General features: G+C 42.1%; 2 protein-coding genes across 2 annotated transcripts in view; both read left to right on the top strand.

The window, feature by feature from the left end:
- The window catches only part of Kdm7a (lysine demethylase 7A), a 77,592-nt gene extending 67,941 nt beyond the window's left edge, over window positions 1-9,651 (top strand). Inside the window, exons 19-20 of the mRNA XM_069996901.1 lie at window positions 2,443-2,716; window positions 3,277-9,651. Of these exons, the coding sequence (XP_069853002.1) occupies window positions 2,443-2,716; window positions 3,277-3,371 (369 nt within the window). The 3' untranslated portion in view covers window positions 3,372-9,651. The remainder of the gene's footprint in view (window positions 1-2,442; window positions 2,717-3,276) is intronic.
- Window positions 9,652-16,093: 6,442 nt separating this feature from the next.
- Window positions 16,094-17,149, top strand: part of Parp12 (poly(ADP-ribose) polymerase family member 12) — a 36,669-nt gene continuing 35,613 nt past the window's right edge. Inside the window, exon 1 of the mRNA XM_069996900.1 lies at window positions 16,094-16,548. Within this exon, the coding sequence (XP_069853001.1) occupies window positions 16,202-16,548 (347 nt within the window). The 5' untranslated portion in view covers window positions 16,094-16,201. The remainder of the gene's footprint in view (window positions 16,549-17,149) is intronic.

Raw genomic sequence — 17,149 nt, 5'->3', positions numbered from 1 at the left:
AATAGTTAGAGGAAGAAGAGCATGAGTAGGCAGTTCTAGAAAAAGTGAAAGAGAAATCTCACGTGAATAACACTTTCATGTAACACTGAAAGGCTTCAGCAGAAGTGAAAAGAGCCTCTTAAATTATAAATTATTCATCTTTTAGAGCCCGGGTTGATTTGTAGGTAGGGTGTGTGTGTGTGTGTGTGTGTGTGTGTGTGTGTGTGTGTGTGTGTGTGTGTGTGTGTGTGTGTGTGTGTGTGTGTGTGTGTGTGTGTGTGTGTGTGTGTGTGTGTGTGTGTGTGTGTGTGTGTGTGTGTGTGTGTGATTTGTAGGTAGGGTGTGTGTGTGTGATTTGTAGATAGGGTGTGTGTGTGTGTGTGTGTGTTTTGTAGGTGTGTGTGTGTGTGTGTGTGTGTGTAAATAGAATAGATATGACACTCCCCCCAAATATCCAACATTAATGTCTGAGTAGATTTATGGATGGGTCTTATTTTCTTGGTTTGCCTCATCTATATTCTAAATATGTAACAGTCTTACCATAAGAAAAAGAGCAATAGCTGGGGGCCAGTGGCTCATGCCTGTAATCCTAGCTACTCAGAAGGCTGAGATCTGAGGATCACGGTTCAAAGCCAAAGCCAGTCCGGGCAGGAAAGTCTGTGAGACTCTAATTGCCAATAAAAAAAAAAAAAAACCACTAGAAAATTGGAAGTGGCACTGTGGCTCAAGTGGTAGAGAGCTTGCCTTGAGCTGAAGAATGCAGGGACAGCGCCCAAGCCCAGAGTTCAAATCCCATGACTGACCAAAAAGAAAGAAAAAGAGCAAAGTTGTTTTGTTTCACCATGCTACCAATGTCTCTCCACATGCTAGGCAAGAACCATACCCCAAGTGGTTTTTCTGTTTTTTAAGAAAAAAGCAAGGCTTTGTGAGTACACATTCCTTGACTGGTGGAAGGATATGCTCTAGAGTGAGCATGTCACTGTTATGATTTGCTTTTTCAATATATGGTTTTGTAGTGTTTCATTGTTTTTTTTTTTTTGGGGGGGGGGAGGTCCGGTCGTGGGGCCTGAACTCTGGGCCTGGGCGCTGTCCCTCAGCTCTTCAGCTCAAGGCTAGCACTCTACCACTTGAGTCACAGCACCACTTCCGGCTTATGTGGTGCTGAGGAATTGAACCCAGGGCCTCAAGCAGGCAAGGCAAGCGCTCTATCACTGAGCCACGTTCCCAGCCCTGTTTTACTGTTTTTATTTACTACCATTAGCATTAGAAGATTTTATATTTAAAAATAAGGGATTATTTAACTCTACCTATTTCTGTAATTAGTCTTTGGAAAAAGAAGAAGGGTTAAGGATATAGGTTGGTAGTAACATGTACAAGCCCCTGGTTTGATCCCAGCACCATAAGTAAGCAAAAAGAAGTGAAAGTGGGCACCAGTGCCTCATGCCTGTAATCCTAGCTGAGATCTGAGGATCACAGTTGTAGTCAGTCTGGGCAGGAAAATCCATGAGACTCTTACCTCCATTTAACCAGAAAACCTGAAGTGGGGGCTGGGAAGTTGGCTCAGTGGTAGAGTGCTTGTCTTGCATGCATGAGGCCCTGGATTCTATTCCTCAGCCCCACATAAGCAGAAAAAGCCAGAAGTGATGTTGTGGCTCAAGTGGTAGAGCCCTAGCCTTGAGCTGAAGAGCTGAGCAACAACACCCAGGCCCAGAGTTCAGGCCCCATGACTGACAAAAAAAAAGCTAAAGTGGAGCCGTGGCTCAGTGTAGTAGAACTTTAGCCTTGAGCAAAAAAAGAAAAAAGAAAAAGAAAAAAGAAAAGGAAAAAGAAGCAGATGGGCAGGTAATGAATAAGAGCACAAGCAGAGAAAGTCATATTTCTTTTACCTGTAACTATTATTAGAGCATGATCATAGCACTTGTTTCTTCATGCTTAAAAATTCTAAAAGGCTAATTTAAAGCTCATGTTTAATTTTTTTTCCTTTTTAAAAATAATACTGGAGATTAAACTCAGGGCCTCCACTCTAGCATTTGACTCATACCCTTCCCCCAAACTCTCAGTTAAATTAATGATGCAGCTTCAAGGCCTGAATAGTTAAAATTAATTTGATTTGTTAGGTCTCTTATAAACTGAGATGAACTCATGAAGGGTGGTTTAATATGTACCAAGAAAACCAAACTTCTCTGTTTATTTCATGTGTCATGACTTAATGTATAAAATGCTGAAATACCTTACTTTATTTCTTCACTCAAGGCTAGGGCTCTACCATTTGAGCCATATCTTCACTTCCAGCTTTTTGTTAGTTAATAGGAAATAAGACTCCTGCCCAGCCTGGCTTCAAATCTCAATTTTTAGATCTCAGTCTTCTGAGTAACTAAGATTATAGGTGTGAACCATTAGTGCCTGGAACCCTACTTATTTAAACCCTAAAAATTCAGCTCCCTTTCTTTCCTCTTTCTTTAGGACCTAAGTAGAAGCCAGAAATGCATCAAAAAGGAAGGCTCATCAGAAATCAGTCAAAAGGTGCAAAGTAGGCATTATGTGGACAGCAGTGGCTCCAGCCTTCAGAATGGGAAGTACATACAGAATCCCAGCTTGGTTTCAGGGCCGTGCCAGATAAGAAATGGCAGTCTAAGCCCAGAAAGGCCTCTTGGTGAATCTTCCTTTTCAGTGCCCCTTCACCCCACCAAGAGACCAGCATCAAACCCACCACCTATCAGCAACCAGGCAACAAAAGGTAACTTTGACACATTTGAAAGTTAATTGCATTTCTTCATCTCTGTGGTAACAGTAGTAACAGTTTAGCTACAGTCGTTAACACTTAAGTTGCTCCTATTTCCTGCAACATGGACTGCAGTGTGATAGCAGTATGCATGGGCTACTGTGGAACAAAGAAGTATACCCAAGCCTACCCTGAGGAACAGGAATCACTTCCTAAGGCCCAGGAGGAGGTAGAGCCTAAAAAAGGGTGATAAGGAGTTAACCAGGCTGAGTTGGGAGAAGTAACAGACAGGAGGAAAGCATGACCCAAGGCACAGAGAGGACAGTGAGTGGTCCATGGGTACTGATGACATTAAGAGTCCATTTTGTTGAAGCATAGTTTGGAAGAGGGCTGACTTTCTGGCCCTATTGTGATGAACTAGAAAGGTGTTAAATAGTAGAATTCCTGAAGCATGGCTGTGGGTTCAGAACACCTACTAGGCATACTTACCATAAAGCTCTCCCTTTAAGTCTTTCAGATACTGTCTGGCAAGTATGCTTTTCGTTACTGTTTACAGTGCTGTTGGTATTTTATAGGTAAACGTCCAAAAAAAGGAATGGCAACAGCCAAACAACGTCTTGGGAAGATCCTTAAGTTGAACAGAAATGGTCATGCACGTTTCTTCGTGTGATAGAGCTGCTGTCACAGCCTCTCTTCCCTTTGGAGGCCAGTCTTGGGGCACGGGAGCCTGGTGCTTCTGTTGTCCCCTTGCCTGGAGCTGTTTTCTGTCTAGTAAGAACACTGCTCGAAGAACAGAATGAACCTGATGCTGCATTTTTACTGTGCCACACCCACTCAGCAATAACCCTTTGGACCTGGTGGGGAGAGGAAGAAGGAGGGTGGAACCTTAAAAAGAGACCTTGAACTGGAAAGGGTCTCTTGTCAGGGCTTGAATTTCATTTTGTTATTGGTAGTGTCTTGATTTATTTTCAGTAGTAGTGTAAAGAATTATCAATAATTTATTTAACAGATTTTTTTTTAAGTTAACAGCTTATAAATTCTTTCTTTTTTAAAGCTATTTATTTGGAAGATTTCTGGAGAAATATCTCACTAATTTAGATTTAAGAATGTGAAGGTTTTTAAATTATTTTTGATAGTATGTGTGTTACATGTGGGAAAGAGCCACAGTAACAGTAACTAGTCTGGACTCTTAAATTTGATATTCAGGTTAAAGTCTTAAACAGGGATTTGATGCATTAATTATTTTAAATTAAGATGTATATGAAAATCATTTTATTTTATATATTTCATGTGTTTTTTATAAGCTATTAGCTTCGCTTTTGCTAACATCCAAGGTGCATACTGTTATCCAGGTTGATTCCCTTAACACCCCACCTTCCCTCTGCACCCCCATCATTTTGAGATGACCCAACAAAACTCTTCTCTGCAGGGAAACACTTCCATAGCTAATCTGTAAAAACACAAAAGATCCCTCGCTTCTCATTTCCTTTGACATTGTGGTTTTCTTCTAAATATGAAGAAATAGCTTCTTATATTTTTCATTTCTCCCAATGATATCTGGGTCCCAAAGAGAACAGCTTTAATATCTTTTAGCTACTTGTGGGGAAAAATATAGATTTGATTAAATTGTCACATTTATAGTTTTTCCAAATACATTTGTAACTATAGAGGGCCTCCTTCATATTGCTTGTGTTGGAGGACAGGGCCAACACCTGCTGCAGAGGTTAAATCTTAGGATACTTTTAGTCTCTAGACCTAATTTGTTAAAGGCATATGTATGATTTGACTTAGGATATTCAAACATACACAATAAGCTGTAATACAATAGGACTATACTGTATAATTAAGTTGTATAGAAGCATGTTGGACTAGATCTTTTGTGTATGTGTTTTTTTTAATTTCTTAATCTTCTAAAAAATTATTTCAGACACAGATTTGGAGTAAATGGGTGCTTTTGCAGTTTCTTCCATCTAGTGCATATTGCAGTTAGCTATTGGGTTGAACTTTTAATTTAATCATTTTTCTTTTTTATGTACAGTTTTTATTAATACCAGTTTTCAGTTGTTTATAATTTTCCCCCTTTCCCCTGGTGGCATAAAAATGATGATTGTGGGATATGGTGGAGCTATTCCCAAGTCTAACAATATAGCAAGCATTACACAAACAGGCAAATAGACTGAAATTTATTTTTAGTTTATGGGGTTTTTTTTTGGCTCAGCAAGGTAATGAGACTGTTCCTACTGTATTAAATATCTTTTATGGTTGTATTCAAATGTGTATTTCCAAAAAGAAATATTTTTTACTCTTTCTCCACTATAATATTTTATGGGATAGCAATGGAGTAACTTATGAATTTCTTTTTTGGTTCTTGACTGTGAGAACCAAAGTTGAAATCTTATTTGAGTGTCAGGAAGAATAATTCTTTTGGAAATTCTTAATCTCTGTAGACTGCCTTCTTAGTCCCTGTCTGCACTGTGCCATAATTAGTGGTGAGATGGATGCAGTCAGCCACTGACTGGTCAGCATATTTCAAGATGCACAAGTCTGGTTTGACTGATTCCTTCACCTTCTTACAATATATCACTGTGATGTCTTGGTTTTCTGTTTTAGTGTTCTAATATACATTTTTATAGTAGCTTAAGAAATAAGTATAATTTTTTTCCAGTTACTTCAGGATCTGGACTTATTTTCCCTCTACATTTTGCACAACTCTAAAGAACTTTTTTCTTTAGTTATAAAAATTAAAATAAAAATTAATTTATTTTTATGAATTAAAATTGTGGCCAGTATCCATCCACCCTGTGTCCTTAGGCCAATAAACACTAATGTTGAGTAGCTAATATGTGGGATTTTCTAAGTGAAGGTACTGTGGATTCAATTTTGCATTTTAGTCCATTAACTAGTTATGTCACAAAACTTTCAGCAAGGTAATATAACCACTATAAGTGAACCCATGTATCTTTTTCTGAATTGGTGAAAAGTTTTAGCCACTGATCTAATGACTTTTGTACTTGGCCTCTTATAAAGGTAATGGCCATGATATACCCTTTATCTCATGGAAGTGGCTGAACCTTGAGGTGACTATTGCCCACTCTGGGTTCAGTAGCAATAGGTAACCTTTGTCTTTCCCTTAGTCTCACTTAATAGATACTGTACCACAGCTTACACAAGAGGACAGCAATGATAATATTTAGCTAGTCATAAGCAAATATAAATATGTAAAACTGAGAATTAGTGATTGAATGTATGCAACTTTAATAATAGTAGTACTTTTTCTATATGAATACAAGTAAATGACTCAACCTGGGATCCACTGTACTGTAATTCACAACATCTTGTAATATATACTTTCCAACATTGGTGAATGTGCTAACAGTACAAAGCAGGCAGTTTACAGTAGCTCAGTAACCTAGAAATACATTAAACTTCATAAATACCTGTTCATCTTTGAGGTGTGCAAAATTGAACATTCTACTGAAATCATCAGAAACTCAGAAGAAACAAACGCATCTTATCATTAAATATTTAGTATAAATACAGTTCTATGTTTTGATGATCCTAATTATTGCCTTTTCAATGTACTCTACTGTATTTATTCATATAAGATCAGCAGGTATTTATCAGACATCTACTGTGTGTCCAGAACTATTTAATACTGTAGGAGAATATTGTTGCAGTTGTGGTTTCTGCCGATAAAGGTGTCTTCTCCAGGAAATTAGCAGTATTATTTTTATATCTAAATAAACTAGAGCAAAAGAGGGCCCTTGTCATTTAAAAAAACAGCACGTTCCCCTAACTTTATTAATTTCAACTAAGGCACATACCACTGTACAAGTGGAAGCAAAAAAATAAAAAAGACCTGACTTCTTTAACATTTAAGAAGCATAACAGAAGTTAGTAGTTTAATTGGTAATGTAATGAAGTAGTACAGCTTACAAAAAAACAAAAGAACTGAGTTCTGGTCTAAGTTCTGCCACTTTTGTGTCAGTGTGTGACCCTGAATAAGTCATTTTTTTCTAAATATTATTTCTGAGTCCATTTTTTTATTTGTACATTTAAGTAAAGTTGCTTATTAGGATAATCAGAGAAGAAAGCATTACTTAGTACTTCACATATAGAGAATTTATTATTATAAGTTACAATTGATAATGAATTTACCTTTATATATAAAATTTAAGTGAAAATTCTTGTTATTCACAAAACTTCTTTCAAATCAAATATATACCCAGAGCAGGCTACCTAAAAAATGTGAAAAACCTCTAACAAGGTGCTAAGTTAAAGGCAGAATCTATGCTTGAAGTGAAAGAAAAAGAACTGAGCTAGTGTTTGGAAAGCATAATGAGAATGTTCATCCTCAAGTACATTAAGATGAGTTATTGTAGTGGAAAGATAGCTTTAGGTTTTTCTCAAAGAGGAATTAAGGTAGTACTGCTTCTCAGATTTGGCATGCTTGTCAGGAACTAGAGGAAAGGTAAAATAAGTTATGAATTAGAGTGTTTTAGCAACTACCCACAAGACTAAAGGAAAATAAGGTGATAAGGAAGCTGGGACTCCACAGGACATCTCCAGGTTGGTGACAATAGGTTGGGTAAAGAGAAAGGTCATTGGTGGTTTGGAGGGCAGACTCAACAGAAGAGTTAACTGCTTGTTTTAGAAAATGCTTTTTACCTAAGAGTAAGATCACTCCCTAAGAGATGAGAAAAGTAACTGCTATAGTAAACGATCATTTTTAGTTTGCACATGGAAGATACCTGGTATCTTCATAATGTAACAGTAAATTACTTTTTCCAAAATTTACTTTTCTCATTAAATATTAAATTGATTGCTACTTATTGCAAGGTTCTGAGTTTGATTGCCAGCATAGAGGGGGTGAGGTGGGAAGCTCAGGCTCTTCTCTTTCCTAATGTCCTTGACCTTGATCCAAAGCAGTCTCTAGGTTAATAAGGAAAGCTGGTCAGTAAAGGAGACCAGTGTAACCCAAGTAGGGCATGGATTTTCCTGGAGACACAGTGGATCTAGGACCTCCTGTATCTTGCTTCTGCAACACTGTTCAGTCTCTACTTGTCTTGTGAAAGACAACCATATGCTTCCTTGAAGCTAGGTGAACAGAGAGAAAATTAATATACTCAATAAATTGTTATTAAGCATAAAATAGTCTTAATGCTGTATGTAGCCTTACTAAAAACTCTTCCTTTATTTTAATCTGCTTTTCAGTGAACATCATGCCCTAATTCAAATAAATATTTAATGTCCTTTCCATAAGTACTTTTTTCCCCCTAAATTAAGGTTATTAAGAACCAAATGCCTATTTCCAAAGCAGGTAGCTTATTGTGACTGACTGGTTTTATTCATCTACAGTAATTTTTCATTCTACTGGGGAGGAGAAAAATAAGGCTCACTTGAGATATTTTTCCTCTTACCCTTGATACCCCTTCTAATGTCTTAAGACTTTGTCTTAGCAACTGTAACATGTTTTTGTCAGAAACATTTTAGAAACTGTACCTACAGATTTTTCCAGCAAGTTTATCTGCTCTGCACTATTTCATTAATAAAATTCTGGCTACCACGTAGCCCTTGACCTCCAAGTAGTTGACCTATGCAAGACTTGTGACATTCTGGTTTTACTTACCTTTATTTTAGAAAACAGTCATAAACAGAATAAGGGGAAAAAAAACACCTTGCATTCAACCAGTTTTATTTTGGCCATTTCTTTCACAAAGTTTCAGCTGTTCTCCCCCACGATTTCTCACCAAAACAATTATAAGTGCTAGAATCTATAACGTTTTGCAGGAATAAAATAACTCAGACATACACATATTTCTTCGGTGGATGCTAACTTTAATGTACTTAAACATTTCTAACTTTAATGGATTTAAACATCAGCATTATGTGTAATATATAATCAGTTAATTTCTTGCCTAGAATTATTTCTTCCCTCTAAGATTCATAATTAAACTTTTATTTTTACAATACATTCATATAACTTCCACATTATAGTCAGGGACCTGAGGTATAACTTGCTAAGTGAACCCCAAGGTTATTTTATCTTGCAAAAGAAACCTAAACCAAACTAAGGGCCTTACAGTTTATGGTTAGACTGAATCAAAAGCTATAACCTCAGTTTTTCCAAAAACAGCTTCTGACTGCAAAAGCAAGTCATGCAGTTGTTAGGTATGAAATAGCACTGATCAGGAAATGCACGTGCATCTCGCAGACTGTATTTCCTTTGGAAAAGACTTTTCTACTTTTAATATAAATTAAGCCATAACAGTTTCATGCTGTGGAAAGAGGGTGAAAAGGTTCATTTTAAGAGATTATATAATATGAATTTTCACATTTATTGTGAAATGTCTAACTTTTTGCCAGTGCTTCAGCAAGTTTCCTTTTAGGGGGGGTATTGGAGGGTGGTGATGGGAGGGGGTAGTGTTGGTTCTAGGGGGTTTAACTCTGAAATTTGGAAAGGGGACAGTTGTTGGCTATGGTATTTACTAGTTTTGTAGTAATGTTTTGCTAGCCTGACTGATTTTCCTTACTGGTTTTTATGCCCACAGTCCCAGGTGACTGTTACCCTTCTCATTTGGGGTGTCTATGGAGTAGTGTCTCATCTGTGTGTGTAGGCGGCCAGTGTGTGTGCACATGTGTGTCTGGGAATACAGAAGCACACTGTGTGACAGTGGGAGGGTGTGGCTGGGGAGTGGGGTGCAGAAGCTTTAAGAGCATTTGTTTTCATTCATAACAGTATTTCCCATCTTTTGCCTGCAGGCAGGGAAAGTGTACAGTATTTATTTTGTTTCTGTTTTAATCTGAATTTGTAAGTCTTTAAGTAGCTTATATTGGTTATTATAGGAGAAGACAAGTGACTTGTTTAAAGTTGTATTTGGTATTCTTTCCAATTTCTGTATTTTAAAATATTGAAATTAAAATTGTATTACTTCTGTTTTGACTTTTTAGCACTCTGTGTATTCTTTGTTGCTTTTGTTTGAAAGTATATATGTTGAAAGTTGTATAAAAAGTGTTTCTGAAAGAAAAAAATCTGAATTCTAATTTTGACTTTTGGTTCCCTTTTTCTTTATTGAATTGGAGGACATTATTTAAAAATGTGAAATATATTCTAATAAGCTCCTTATTATTTTGGGGGACTTGAATACAAAAGGTAATGTGTTTTATTATTTTATTAGTTATATTGCTTGGGAAGAGTAATGGCCAGATGGGAAGAAAGGATATAAAGGCATGTTGGCAAGGTGCTACTGTGCTTACTGATGAACACTTATAGACACCCCCCACAGCCTGCATCCCACACAGGGTTCCTACTGGTGCCAGTGTTACAGGAGTAGCAAAAGGAAGTCCAGGCTCAGGGCCTCTGTGAGAAAGTTTGCCCTTCTAGTAAAGGGAGATGTGTAAGTATAAGTTCATTGAGGAAGCTTGGGCTTAGCTTTAGCAAAGGGCAGAAGAGACAAATCAGGGATGAATGTGTAAGGGTAAGGTCTTGCCTTGGAGATGTTGAGAGGAGCCAAGGAGGAAGGAACACACCAGGCAGCACATCACAGGCAGTGGGATACTTCTGGAAGAGACGGGAAGTAGGCAGATGTCCCTGGAGACCAAGTGAAGCTTTGTAGAACCCAAGGCAGCAGAAGCACCAGAAACGGAGGCTTCTTTCTCCTTGCATGACAGCAGGGAGGTCAGAAACACTGCAGTAGCACCAAAAGCAAGTTTGCACACCCCATCTTCTTTTTTTTTTTTTTTTTTTTGTCGGTCGTGGGACTTGAACTCTGGGCCTGGGCGCTGTCCCTCAGCTCTTCAGCTCAAGGCGAGCGCTCTACCACTTGAGCTACAGCGCCACTTCCGGTTTTCTGGTGGCTTTTTGGAGATAGGAGTCTCACAGTCTCTCCTGCCCGGGCTGGCTTTGAACTGCGATCCTCAGATCTCAGCCTCCTGAGTAGCTAGGATTACAGGCGTGAGCCACCAGCGCCCGGCTGCACACCCCATCTTCTGACCTATATCGTATGTGCTGTTTTGGAGGTCTGGAGAATGTTTGACCTTCCTAAGCTCACCTGTAATGGTGAAAAATAGTAGATAGTCTGAACTTAGTCTCCTTAGACTCTTGGTCTGATTTGTGGGACTAGGAAACAAATCCTTGTGGGCTATTGGTGTTACCCTCCTCTCAGTTCATTGGGAAGAGCCAGGGGCTTCGCTGCAGATGGTTTGGATCACAAGCCCCCATCTTTATCTTCCTCTATTTGAGTATTCACTGTGTACAAGTTTGTTTTTTTTTTTTTTTATTCTTTACAGTGTCCCAGTGAGAGCGATGTCTTTCCATTGTGCAGACTGGTGCTGGGCCTGCTGCTGGGAAAAGCATTCAAAAAGGATTCAAAATCAAAGTTGCAGTTCCAGTGGTGGAGCACTTGCTTAGTTTGTGTGAGGCTCTGGGTTCAAACTAGAGCTGCAAAAAGAATTTCTAAAAATATGAATCTGTGAAGAATGTAGCTTGGTAGCTACATTTGGTAGCTACCCTTTGGACATAGGAAATATTTAAGCTGGTAATTTGTAGACTCTTCCTGAAAGGCTTCTAAGAATCCTAAGGGCATTTTGCTACCATACCAAATATGTGTACTGAACTGGTAGGTCCTGGGAAGGTCAAGAGAACAAGATAGGGGCTCTTCTATCAGAGCTAAGAAATTAGGATATATTAGAAGAACATATGGGCCAAAGTAGATGGATCTATCTCAAAGAGGATTGTGCATGTTTTCAGAAAACTTACAATGATAGTGGATTGGTAAAGAAATGGTAAAGATCCCTCCAGAGTGAAAGGCCTTGTTGGTTGAATCCTGGGTAAGAGGCAGGCTGAGAAGGTTGTTCACCTACTTTATATATAGAGAGTCATGGCAGAGCCAAGAGTTGGGAAAGAGGGGCGGGGAAATGCTTGTACATTGGGCTTGTTGTGAATCACAAGCATACTGTAAAGAAGCCCAGGCTATACTACTAAATAATGAGAACCATGCAGACAGAGACTGAAAGGGCCATTTGTGAATGTTTTAGCTCTCACAAAGCCTCAACTGCAAGCAGCCACAAGAACAACTTTAGCAATATCATGTGGAACAGAGGAAATATCCAGCAAAGCCCTTCCAACTCAGAATCGTGAAATACAAGTTACTTCTTTTAGCTGTTAATTTGGGGATATCAGCAAAACATTTCTACCCTCTTTTATGTAATCTTGATAGCAGTCAGTGTTGATCATCTTTTTCTAATATTTAAATAATTTGCTTTTATGATCCCATATTCTTGTTTTCCTCTAATCCCACAGACTTCTCACCTTTTTTTTTTTTATTTTTATTTTTAATCAGTCTCTTTCTCTCATCAGGGTCTTCATATTCCTCTCTTCTGGAAACCTCTTTTCAGGGTGATCTAATCCAGGCCTGTGGGTTCAAATCTTAGCTGTTCACAGCTCTAGCACTAACACCCTCTATAAATGCCAGACAGAGCTAAGTGTCTATGGGCCATTTCCACTTAAAGTATTATATATTCACTCTTTATTCTATCTTAATGCCCTTATTGTCTACATGCCCAAGGCTTAACAAGAGACATAGACATGTGAAGGTTTTCTTCTTACAGATCTCTAGGAACAGGAGGCATAGCATGCTGCTCAGGTCCACAGGCATACCACAGTGTAGGTCAGGAGGGTAGAGAGCAAGTGGCTTCTGTGATAAGGAACTGGTGAAGAAGAGTTAGCAAGCTTATTCTGGCATCCTCTTGGAATATAGGGGCTGTTTCAAGTTGTCTGAGATCTTGGCCTAAGGTGATTAGGGAAGGGGAATAAATAGCCCAGGATGTGTATGAGCCTAAGAAGGAAGTAGTTACAGGTAAGAAGTCTGGATTGGTTGGTTTGCATTTGAAAGTCACACTGGTGAGTGAGTTGTTTGCTCTCCTAGGAATTGGAATCCATTGTCAGCCAGGATACAAAATGTCAGAGCACCTAAAGTACATAACTAGAAAATGTGGATATTATATTCCATAACCACTTCTTAAATTTCTCCTATTGATAATCCCTTATTCCTGATATTAATAATTTTAGTCATAAAAATCAGTCTAAATGAAGATTAATAATTTTAAAAAAATCTTGTCAAAGAACCAACTTTAGGTTTTACTGATTCTTTTTTTTTGTCCCCATTTTATTTATTTGTAAAGTAATCTGTATTGTTTCATTTTTGGCTTAGTTTGCTCTTTTCCAGTTTCATGTCAATGTAGGCTTTGGCTATAGCTTTCCCTCTAAATACCACTTTCACGGAAACTCAAATTTGTTTTCATTTTTATTCATTTCAAAGTATTTTGAAATCTCATGATTTCTCATTTGACTTTTTTTTAATATAACTTCCAAGTTGGTGAATATCCTATATTTCCTTCTGTTGCTGATTTCTAATTTCATTCATTACTTCAAACTACTTTTCATTATTGCATTATGCAGCTAGCTTTGAAGTCAGATGTGGGTGGAGTTACATCAATACTTTTTTTTTCCTTCTAATGATTAGTCAACCTTTACTGGTGCTTTCTTTCCTCATGAGTTTTTTTTTTGGGGGGGGGGTCCGGTCGTGGTGCCTGAACTCTGGGCCTGGGCACTGTCCCTCAGCTCTTCAGCTCAAGGCTAGTGCTCTACCACTTGAGCCACAGCGCCACTTCCGGCTTTTTTCTTTTTGTTTATGTGGTGCTGGGGAATCGAACCCAGGGCCTCAGGCATGCAAGGCAAGCGCTCTACCACTGAGCCACCTTCCCAACCCCTCTCATGAGTATTTTTAAAAATAATTTTTCTATTGAGATTGATTATATAAATTTCATAATTTTCACAGTATTTTAGGGTAGTGATATTTAAAAGTTACAGTCTTCATGAAAATTGAGTTACTCTTTAGTGTCTTATTACTTTCAAAAGGCTCTTTTAGTGTTTCTTGTATTACTGTAATTAACCCTCACCCTCTCAGCTTGTAACTGGGAATGAGTTAGTTTATACTAAATGTTTTGAAGGATAGTTTTGCTGGATATAGAATTCTTGGTTTTCTTTTTTTTCCCCCTCAGCAGTGGAATGGACCTTCTAATGTGCATGCTTTCTGATAAGAAATTAATTTTGAGGTTTTCTTTTACAAAGAAACTTTTTATTGCATTTGATATTTGTCACCAGTTTATGATGTAATGGAGATCTTGAATCTCAACCAACAAGCCTGGCATGATGGGACTTCACTGTAGTCCCAGCAGTGAGGGAAGGATAAATACGAGATGCACAGTCCAATGTGGCCCTAGGCAAAAACACACCACCATATCTGAAAAATAACTGAAAAGCAAGCACAACTGGGGCTAACTCCAGTGCTAGAGTACCTGCCTAGCAAGGTGAAGACCCCGAGTCAAGTCAGTGTCCCCCTCTCAAAAAAAAAATCCTCCACCTTTAGGATTTGGCAAATTACAATGAGGCTACATAAACCTAACCTTTTCAAACTGTCTTCCAGGGAACCACAAGATAAGTCACATTGACTTCCTTGTGAATGAGTCTTGGAAAACAATGCAGCCCTGTCTGATCCTTCTGGTATAGGTACTATGAAGGTCAACTTTTCTCAAGGTAAATCACCAGGGTGAGCTAAAATACTGTAAAGTTTGCTGCTCTTACTGAGATTCAGCTATTTTTCTTGACTAAATGTTAGATGAGTGGCAGAAAGTTAAGCTGGCAAGCCAGTGGCTCAAACCTATAACCCTAGTTACTCAGGAGGCTGAGATCTGAGAATCATAATTCCAAGACATCCAGGCAGACAGAGCTGAGAGATTCATATCCAAGTAACAAGCAAAAAGCTGGATGTGGAGGCCTGGCTCTAGTGGTAGAGTACCGGCCATGAGTGAAAAAAGGCCCTGGGCTCGCAAAAGTAAGTTTAAAAAATTATATACGATGTACATATATATCAAAACAATGTCAGAACCCACAAGTAAAAAAGTGTTGGCTAAAAACATTACACAGTAATTTTATCACAAAGTCAAGCGAAAATTATCCTTCCTATTTGTCCCCTTACTGTTCTCCGCGTTATTATTTGATCTGACTTGCCCTACGTACTTACTTGACTCTGGTGCTGAGGACTGAACCTGCGGTTCGTGCACTGCACCACCGAGCTCTACTCAGCTCCATTAAAAAAAAGAACATAGTACATACTGTTCAGGAGTGGGGATCGCCTCCAGCTCCCACGCATGCGTGGATGAGCCCGGGGGGGGGGGCAGAGGGCCCGCCCCGCCCCGCCCCGCCCCTCCCCCGCTGTGGAACGGCGCCGAGTTCCATCCGGCTGTGTCCTGTCCACAGGCCGCCGAGTTCCCGTCCACTCTTCGGCTAGAATCTTCTGTTCATGTGGAGAGAAGACACGCGGAGTTCGCACTGCCAGCGTTTCCCAGCCGTTCCACTGCTTCCTCCACTGATTCCTTCTGTGTACGCTACACAGAGCAGGCCTGGGTCGCCCTGTTCTACGCGGATCTTTCTCTCCTCACTGCACCCATCCTGGGGCGTCGGTCATTGACAACCGAGGAGCCGCCAGCTGGTCTCAGCTTCCTCGTCTAACGGTCCGGGTCCGTCCCCCAACGGGGCTGTGCACTACACACAGCCTCCAGGACCGTTAGGAGAGGAAAGGCGAGGGGAGGGTCAAAGGTCACGCTCATTTCCATCACATTCTGGACCTTTACCCACCCCCGCTCCCCACAGGAGTGTCTTAAGGGTCCCTTTCGGTCTTGAAATGCTTGCTCCCATTGGCTTCTCCCAAGACCCCCCCCCCCCGCCTCCCCCCCCCCCCCCCCCCCCCCCGCCTTCGAATTGGAAATGTCAGAGCCACTGGTGCGAAGCCAACCGAATGTTCTTGTCGGCCCTGGCATTCCACGGAGAGAGTGTCCACACGCCGGGTGGGGGAGGGCCGCGTCGGGCCTCGCGTCCACGCATGCGTGGGTGTGGGTCCGCCCGTCAATCCGTTGGTGGGGCCTCTCGCAGACACTTCGTCGCCGACCACCCGTGGTAACGCGCGGCCTCCCTCGGCGGCGGCGGCCTCCCTCGGCGGTGGCGTCGAGCGAAGCCCGGCATTTTCCTGCCACGTTGAGGGCGTCCTCGCGTGCCCACGGCGTGCTCCCTCCTTCACCCTGGGGGACGCCCTGGAAAATTTCAGTTTCAAGCCCCGCCCGGGGGACCTGCAAGGCCCGGGCGGGTCCGCGGGCGGCTTCACCCTGACCTTGGCCCTCGGGCCGCGGGCTGCCCAGCTGGCGGCCCTCAAGCCCGCGGGCGGCTCCTTCAGCTGGGCCTGGGGGGCGTGGCAAGGCCGCCAGAGCTTTTTTCTCCCGACCAGTGCCGTGGTCCGCTTTCGGTTTCGTTTACCGTCAGCGCTTCCACCGCGAGCAGCCGCCGGGCCTCCGGCTCGGGAACGCCGCCTCAGCCGCCGCCGCCGCCACCGCCACCGCCGCCGCAGCCTGCGCGGCCGCTGCTGCCCGCGTCGTGGTGCGGCGGCCATGGCCCAGGCCGCGATCGTGGTGGGCGAGGTGACCCAGGTGCTGTGCGCGGCCGGCGGCTGTTTGGAGCTGAGCGAGCTGCGGCGTCGGTTGCGGGCGAGCACGGGCCTCGACGCCTTGGAGCGGCTGCTGCGGGGACACCAGCGCTTCGTGGTGGTGGCGCGGGCGGGCGCGGGTGGCGCGGCGGCAGCGGCGGCGGCGGGCCCCGAACTCGTGGTGCTGGCCGCCTCGCCGCTGCGTCTGTGCCGCTCGTACCAAGGGCTCAAGCCCGGCTGCTTGGGACTGTGTGGCCAGCTCCACCTATGCAAGTTCATGATTTTTGGTTCCTGCAGATTCATGAGAGCCGGGTAAGGCGTCGGGGGGTGGGGGGGGGTGGACGCTTCTGACGTAATGGGTGGAGGGGACGCGAGGGGAGGGAGGTGGAGGGGACGGAGGGAGCCGGCCAAGGCCCAGGGGCCTCACTTCCTCCCTTTGGGCTAGGGAGACAACTAGGTTAGGTGGCCAATCAGTGGCCTCGCCCCCTTCCATCGCTTCCAGTGACTTTGGGTTCAGGGAAGGTCGTCCCTCCTCCCCAGGGACAGAGTGGCTTAGATGGAGCTGCAGGGACACCTGGGTGGCGGAAGGAAGTGGTGCTTCACTGTCCCCTCCGTTCTTCAGAATTAGCTTTGAGGGCCAGGCAGCAAGGCTTTTCTCTGCCCAAAGGCTGCAAAGAAACTGAACACCGTCCTCCTGGCTGGTTTACCTGCATGAAAGCTCCTTCTATCAACCCCTAGTCCTTAAGGAACTGGTATCAGCCGGCCTCCCCCGGCCCCCCCACCCCTATCCACCCAGAGCTATTACTCATTTGGTGCCCTGAAGCTTCCTAGGATGCCTGCTTTTCACTTCCTGGTTTGCTTCATTAATTCCTCAGGTCTACACCCTCTAAGTCACGCCCTCCCGCCCCCCCTT

Source organism: Dipodomys merriami, unplaced genomic scaffold (assembly GCF_024711535.1).
Source record: "Dipodomys merriami isolate MVZ:Mamm:240054 unplaced genomic scaffold, mDipMer1.0.p SCAF_5, whole genome shotgun sequence".
Lineage (NCBI taxonomy): Eukaryota > Metazoa > Chordata > Mammalia > Rodentia > Heteromyidae > Dipodomys > Dipodomys merriami.
Note: the sequence above shows the minus strand (reverse complement) of the source record. Positions and strands in the feature narration are given on the sequence as shown.